This window comes from Lycium ferocissimum, unplaced genomic scaffold (genome assembly GCF_029784015.1).
Source record: "Lycium ferocissimum isolate CSIRO_LF1 unplaced genomic scaffold, AGI_CSIRO_Lferr_CH_V1 ctg22679, whole genome shotgun sequence".
NCBI lineage: Eukaryota > Viridiplantae > Streptophyta > Magnoliopsida > Solanales > Solanaceae > Lycium > Lycium ferocissimum.
Genome location: NW_026720488.1, coordinates 1,863 through 10,032, shown reverse-complemented (window position 1 = coordinate 10,032; position 8,170 = coordinate 1,863). Strand labels below are relative to the sequence as shown.

The 8,170-nt window shown below is 37.0% G+C and overlaps 1 protein-coding gene and 2 pseudogenes across 1 annotated transcript; 2 read left to right on the top strand and 1 right to left on the bottom strand.

Annotated features, from left to right (window-relative positions):
* Positions 1-952: 952 nt before the first annotated feature.
* Positions 953-2,099, top strand: LOC132043298 (casein kinase II subunit beta-3-like; annotated as a pseudogene).
* A 757-nt stretch (positions 2,100-2,856) lies between these two features.
* LOC132043297 (large ribosomal subunit protein eL43y-like) lies at positions 2,857-4,071 on the bottom strand. The gene is given in 4 exon segments (XM_059433801.1): positions 2,857-3,075; positions 3,077-3,093; positions 3,277-3,316; positions 4,009-4,071. Coding segments are annotated over 4 exon segments (339 nt in total).
* A 786-nt stretch (positions 4,072-4,857) lies between these two features.
* LOC132043299 (protein BASIC PENTACYSTEINE6-like) lies at positions 4,858-5,976 on the top strand (annotated as a pseudogene).
* The last annotated feature ends 2,194 nt before the right edge of the window (positions 5,977-8,170 follow it).

Here is an 8,170-nt window from a genome sequence, read left to right as displayed (position 1 = left end):
TTTTTTGATTTTTAAATTACATAATCAAAATTTAGAAGTGTCTATCTTACAAATTGATATGATTGGCAACAACTTGTTCTTTTGCATGCAAACTCAAATTATTTAGATATGCATTGTCAGAAGGTATGTATTATTTAATTTATTAAATAATACAAGAAATTAGTAATCAAATCTAATCAAAATCTCTTCCAATCTAACTGGTTTTATTTCCTTTTAAATAACTCAAATTAATTCTCAACATAATTTTCTTAACGTCAACTATATTATTCGTTCTGTGATTCCTATCTAGAAGTATAATATTGTCTTACAAAAGTTTAGTTAACATATAATAAGTGCTATATACTTTTAATAGAATGACCTCTATCAAAAACATAATAAGTGCTATATCTGGTCTCATGGGGCGACATTTTCATGAGGCGTGGGCCAATACCATTGACCAGTATGGCTGAGCTACAGCCGACCCGTGTAAATTGCCTTTTCCTTTAGTTCGTGTGATTAGACATTCAATTATTACATCTTTTGGAAGTTTAATGCATTATGTAAGTTAAAACTTACGAAAATCTATAACTCGTGAATCGTCAAAAGTCGGTGGAATGTAGTTTCTCCGACAAAGACTCCGTTTTGCAAAAAGCTATTCTTAGATCCAAAATCATGTTTGGATCTAGATATCGTGTATTATATTGGAAATATTCAATTAGACTAATGCTGGGCCCATTCTAATAATGCGTATAAGCCCATTATAGAAAAACAAAGGAAAAAAAACAAACAGTGGAGAAGAGGAAACTATCTTTACATCTCCTATGTCCTGTCCTCTCCACTCTGTGACCAGAATCATTTAAATTTAAAAAATTTAAATCAAATTAAAAGAAAAGAGGAAAACCCTAGCTTTCTCCGTCTCTCTCTCTAACCTTGAGAAAGTCTCGAGACTTTTGAGAGAGTCGAACCTCGAAATATGTACAAGGAACGTAGTGGTGGATCGTCGAGATCGGAGATCCTCGGCGGAGCAGTTGATCGAAAACGAATCAACGACGCCTCACCAAGAAGCTAGAGAAATCTTCACCTTCCAATTCCTCAGAGCTTTCGCCTCACTGCTAAACCTCAGCTTGGTTTGTTCTCTTTTCACATCTTTGTGTGTTTGTGTAGTTAATTTGCATTGTCTGAATCGAATCCTTTTTTTTTGGCAGTGGAGTCTGAAACGGACAGTGAAGAAGGTTCGGATGTGAGTGGATCGGAGGGTGATGAAGAGACATCGTGGATCTCGTGGTTTTGTAACTTGAGAGGGAATGATTTCTTCTGTGAAGTGGATGAGGATTATATACAAGATGATTTCAATCTTTGTGGGTTAAGTGGTCAAGTTCCTTACTATGACTATGCGCTTGATCTCATTCTAGATGTTGAGTCTTCAAACAGTAAGTGACTTTGTTATGTTCTTGTCTGAAAACTTTTTTTTGGTCTGTAATGTTTGTTTATCTTGTTTAGGCGACATGTTTACTGAAGAACAGAATGAACTTGTGGAATCAACTGCGGAGATGCTATATAGACTTATTCATGTTCGTTATATTTTGACTACTAAAGGAATGGCTGCAATGGTTAGTGTTGTAACTCTTTGTTTAGTGTTAGTTTTAGTCCTTTTTGATTTCATACTTTTTGCTTATTTGGCTTTCTCTATGTAGACTGAGAAGTACAAGAACTGTGACTTCGGAGATGCCCGAGAGTTTTCTGTTGCGGACAATCTTGTCTTCCTGTTGGACAGTCTGATATCCCAAGATCGAGTACTGTGAAGATATACTGCCCCAAATGCGAAGATATATCTTACCCTCGATCTAAGTTCCAAGGCAGTATCCTTTTTCTCTGTGCTTTTGCTTCATTTGAATTGATCTCAACTTAATAGATTTTGCATAAATGCTGCAGTGAGACATGTTAGTGGTTATCATGTCTTATTAGTGGTTTGCCCTTAAATGACTTGTGCAGATATTGATGGGGCTTACTTTGGAACCACATTCCCTCACTTATTCTTGATGACATATGGGAACTTAAAGCCGCAGAAACCGACTCAGAAGTATGTTCCAAGAATATTTGGGTTTAAACACAAACCATGATACACACCACTATTGTATGATAGATACATCTAGTGGCTTGGTTTTTGCATCCGGATGTGAGCAATTTGAAACGTAGTTGCGATTCAAGTGGAGGCACACACCATTCAGTCACTGGAATCTTGAAAGAATCTCACCAAGTGTACCAAGAAAACTCATCATCGCAATAAACATTGTTGGGAACACCAATCTGTACTCCGAAATATTTTTCCCCAGTTAGTTAGATTTTTTTTGTTTTCCCTGTTGTTTGGTGTCTTTTATGTTCTCTCAGCTTATTTGGTTATTTTGAAACTCAGAAATTGTTCAATTCAGTTAATAGGTTCTGAAACTTACATTTAGTTGGTGTACTTACTGGAAGAGAGACGATGATTCTAAATGATCTTCTATATAATGATTAGCAACATGATCTTACATGTTTAAGTCTAATCATCTGTTGATTCTTGTTTATTGGTTGAGCAAATCCGATTAAGGTTTAGTACTCATTGTCAAGCCTAGTAAAACGATGATTCTTGCTTGTTAAATGAGTGCATTCACTAAAAGGACCAGTCCAAAATTGTAAAACTATAACAAGGTATAAACTAGCAGGCAAAAATTCAAGAATTGAGAGAATAAAGAAAGTATCCAAACTCGAATAAACCATTGATTAACGGCCAAAATGTAACAACGTCTTTGTGTCTTCAAAGACACAAGCATAATAGTACTCCAAAACACAAATCCAAAAAACAAAGAACTCAAAAAGTTATTAAAAGTAGATTTTTTTTTAACCCTCGATCTGCTCTCTCAACCTCCTGATAGTGCTTCTAACGGTGACGGCACTGGCGGTGTTCATGGTGTAGGCACCACCGGCCTTGACCTTGCCACAGTCCTTGCATCCCCAGATACCAACAGCCTTTCGCTTGACTCCGTACTTGCCGCAGAACTCACAGAAGTACTTGCTGTGTTGGCTCACCTCCATCTTCTTAATCTGCTTCCTGATACTTCGCTCCATAACGAGTACCTACGCAACAACATAGCTACAATCACTCATACGGTCACAAGAGAGTCTAATCTAATCGTATATTTCTATTAAAGAAAATGATAAGAATACTCCACTAACCAATGATTCTAATTACATCATAACTTTCTTTCTACAGCCTAATCATCGTGAGAGCTAATATAAGGTAGGAGAGAGAGAGCTTACCGTACTTGCCGACGATTCCGACCTTCTTCGTTCTCTTCGCCTGTTGAACATTGGAGAGAATATAAAAGGCGTGAGTTAATGGCAAGTTAACTCTTCATCATGATACTAAGACATTATGAAATAATAAGAACAGTAACGCATGAAAAGGAGAGATCTTCACCATTTCCGAACCAAAGAAGAGCACTGCCGCCGAAGATGTGTGAAGAAGAGAGTAAAAAGCAGAGGAACTTGCAGAGATAAACTGTCTGCTATATATACGAAATTCTATTAGGGCATTGCTTTATATTGGGCCTCACATAAAGTATGGGCTTCCAAATTTACATAAAGCCTTATTATGGGCTTTCTTTTATGGGTTTTCACATTTATTCAACTCATAAAGCGTTATAATTGTTGCTGCTTTTATCTATTTGTGGTAAGTTTTTATCTCAGTTTACTACTACTAAACAAGAGATTCGTTTCAGTTTCAGTTTCAGTTTCAGTTTCAGGTAAAATTTGGTTCACACTTGACAGTACGAGAAATCTTGAGTTCTCGTATGATCTTATTTAACAGTAACTTCTTATCCTGTTTTGAGCCCATTAACAAACAAGTAAAAAGCACATTACTGTCATTGTCAAAGTAAAAGTAAAAGAAAAAGAGAAGACGGAAGAATCAAAGGAAGGAAAGTACTATCTCTGTCTCTCTCTCTCTACCGAGCGAAACGTGTATCTTTGAGCACTGAAACCTAAACTCACCCAACCAACTCTCTTCCCTAATCCGAATCTCTGTGTTCTTTGTATCTTCTCCACTTTCGCCATGCCTACTTTCAATCTCTGAGTTGTGGGCCAGGTACCTGGTAAGTCTCTTCCTTTTTCTTTGTTTGGATTTTGTAGAAATAATGATCCAATGGATTCGTTTTGGGCGTTATTGTTTGATGGTAGTTTCTCAAGTTTTTCTGTCGAACGAACTCTATGTTCTCTAGTTATCTACTATAATGGCTCCGATTCCAACTTCACATCTCTTTATTTTTTTTTATTACATGTTTGTTCTGTCAGGGGTTTAATTAGGGATATAATGTTCTTCACGTCCTTGAGATTGTGTCTTTTAAGAAGTATAAGGTTAACTTTTTGTGATTGCCGCAAGAGACAGAACTCTTCCTTCCTAGTTAAAATGATTGAAGTTGATGATGTTGTTTTCTGTTAGGATGAGCTGAAACTGATTCTGGGAGTTTAGGAATTCATTTGTGTGTATGTTTTGTTTGGCATGAACTGGTAGATTATGTCCATGACCTGATCCTACTCAATATGACATCATTTCTCTGTCTTTTATTTCATGTTCCATGTTTACTATCTTAGCTATTTGACCAAATACTTAGAACTCAATTACAAAACTCTTTGTTACTTCATTGTTAGTGTATGTCTCTAATATTAAAGATAACTTTTATGTGAGCATTTATTGGTTCTTTTTGGACTATATAGCTTTAATGATTGGCTATGTGCAGGATTGAAAAAGAATATTGGATCAATCTTTTTTTTATTTTGATCTTCCATTAGCTAGTTTTCAGTCTTTTTGTTGATTCTATATATATAGTAAAATTACCTCAAATGGATGATGGTGGGCATCGTGACAATGGTCAGCATAAAGCACCTCAGGGCCAGGTATCTTCACATTGTGTGTTTTACAAATCTCAAAGCTACATCATTTAATAGGGAATGTTTACATTTTTAATTGGGAGTGTATGAAACAGTGGATGATGCAGCATCAACCATCGATGAAACAAGTCATGTCAATAATAGCAGAGCGTGATGCAGCCATCCAGGGAGAAATCTAGCTATATCAGAGAGAAAATCAGCGGTAGCTGAAAGGGACATGGCGTTCCTCCAGCGAGACACTGCCATCGCCGAGCGGAACAACGCCATAATGGAGAGAGACAGCGCTCTTTCAGCTCTACAATACCGTGAGAACTCCATGGCTACTACTACTCCTGCAGTTTCCAACATGGCGGCGGCATGTCCACCTGGATGTCAAATGCCACGTGGTGTGAAGCACATTCATCATCCACAAATGCATCATCAGCAGCAGCATCACATGCTTCAGGTGAGTGATCATGCATATGATGAGTCCAGAGAAATGGAGCCAAACGATGTATCACCACCTCCAGGTACCGCCTTGGAGTCTGCCAAACCGAAACGCGGTAAAAGAGTGAAAGATCCAAAGGCGACAACAACGAAGAGCACTGCTAACAAGAGAGGGCCAAAGAATCCGAGGAAGGTTAAGAAGGAGAACGAGGACGAGTTGACCAAGATAATGTTTGTGAAGACGTCCCTTGACTACGGGGAAGAAGAGACGAGCAAGCTTGTCTTAACAGGATCCAAATCGGATTGGAAAAGCCAAGAGATGGTGGGGCTTAACCAGGTTGTTTACGACGAGACGACAATGCCACCACCTGTGTGTTCATGCATCGGAGATCTCGACAATGCTACAAATGGGGAAACGGAGGTTGGCAGTCGTCTTGTTGCACAACCACGATATCAATGTATCCATTACCAGCACTGCCCAACAAAACATGCTCGAGTTGGTGGAAGGAAGATGAGTGGAAGCGCGTTCAACAAGCTTCTAACGACCGGCTTGCTGCAGAAGGGCACCATGATCTCTCGAACCCGGTTGATCTAAAGGACCATTGGGCAAAGCACGGTACAAACCGCTACATCACGATCAAATAAATGATGTTTTGGTGTGAGTTGTTCTTATGTCACACTACCTGATTCAAATAAACTCACCAGGGGAAATAATTTGTATGTGAAGCCAATGTTATGTTGTAACTATGTAATAGAAACAAAACCTTAGTAACACATTAAGATGCCCAAATGTCTTGTATTATGTTGTTGCTATGCTTTTATCGTGACTTGTGAGTGGTGCGACGTTGTTAGGTCACCCTGTAACTCTATTTATTATATAGACGACAGGAACATAGCGCTCTTTGTGCTCTAATCGACGAAAAAAGGCTAACTATACATATATAAAAGAAATGCAAAATTTGGAATCTATTAGTTTGCCGAAGCACTTGAAGAAAACAAGTTGGTTCTGTTTATAGATTTTTCTCAAATGAAACTTCTCTAATATTTTAAACCGGTTAGGTGGAGGAGGTTTGAAATCTTCAATTCTTAGACATGAGCTCCCGCGAATCTCAACCAAGGCTTCTTCTCCTGCTTCTGTCTTTGTCATCTCCAAGACACTACCAAGAACATCATATCCTAATCCAAACTCTAACAGAATTCCTGGGTCTTTTCCTCGTTCACGGATTGACCGACCAATCTCTGTCAATGTTACTTTCTCCATCACAGTTTGGAGCATCGTTTACAGCGCCTCCAGGGCTGTCAAAACAGATTCAAACCTGTCAAAATACCAGGGTTGTAATTATTTGGTGTATCTTATGTCCGTTATTTGTCTTGCTTACATTCTTCTATAGCACATCGTGATTGTTTCTAGCTTGAGTAAGTAGTAAGTCTCTCCTCTTTGTGGAGTAGTATTAGATACATATGTAATGTAGCAAGTCTAGTTACTCCTTACGGCGGTGTACTTATTTACAGACTTAGGAAAAAGGCATCCAAGCATTTCAGTACACATCACGTGGTAAACTGATGTAATGAGAAAAAAAAACGATGATGTTGTTATCTTGACTCCAGTTCTTATTGCTGTACTTTTTTTTTAACACTATTTTATTAGTCAAATGATTTTAAGGTATTGTCACATAAAGGCATTTTTCAACGACAATACTTGACTTATTTAAGTTATGTCACTCAGGGGTTGAGAATATGTTGCATGTTGTTATCCATCGACCACATATATATATGTTGTTTCTGAGCATAAGTATAACTTGCGTTGTAATATATATCATTTGTTTAATCCTCAATGCTTGCAAGATTAAACCTCGCTTAACTATCTTAAGAATCTTTTATGATATGTTGATTAATCCTACTTTTGTACAATGATTGTTTGTTGTATAAATTCAGACTATTCTCAAGATCTTACAGTGAAAATCTGATTAGATTCTTTTGAGCCTTCCCTTTAATCATCTCACTTCACGATTTGTTCGATCTGTCTATAAGCTTTAGGCTGCTTTTTTTGAGTCTTTTGACTTTGAGCTAAGGAGCTAAGAAATAGACTAAGTTATTGGGGGAGAATCAGTTTTTTTTTTCAAATTGTAGATTAGAAAAAGAAGAACATGCTTAGAGTGCAATACAAGTAAAGTAGACAAAAAATCAAGTAAACAAGTTGATTTTGGAAAGGAAATAGATAGGCGACGTGGAAATATTCATGGTTTATATGAATAAAGTAGGTTGTCTGTTTTAATGACTTTGTTGTCCTTTCAAGGGGTCCAGTCACAAACACACCACCATCTTTCTCCGCATATCCTCGTTTCATTGATTTATTAAGCAGCTACTAAACTCTACAGCATTAAAAACATGTCCTCTAGAGAAATGGTCCATGGATTCAGACAAGTTAAAGAGAGCTTGACTATGATTATATCACTTGTATTCACAGGCTAGACTTAGAAATATCAAATAAAAATGTGTATATTTCAGCCACTTTTAATTCAAATAATGATATCACAAACCACCTTATATAGTCATATTCAAGTATTCATTTTTCATATAGTATTTCATTAAGAAAATAAAACTGATGAATTCAAATGTATTAATGTGAAATCGTCTGGTGATGATTATTAGTGTTGTTATTGTATTGAATGATTAGTCGAACATCGAGAGATGGTTGTTTATTATGGATGTAACTTATTTAAATCGCAGATCAGATGCTCCAGACAGGTTGTATCTACATGCAGTTTACGTATTTGGTGGCATAGTTTCTGGATAGATATAGCTTTCTATGTTCGTATTATATAATACCCTATATTAT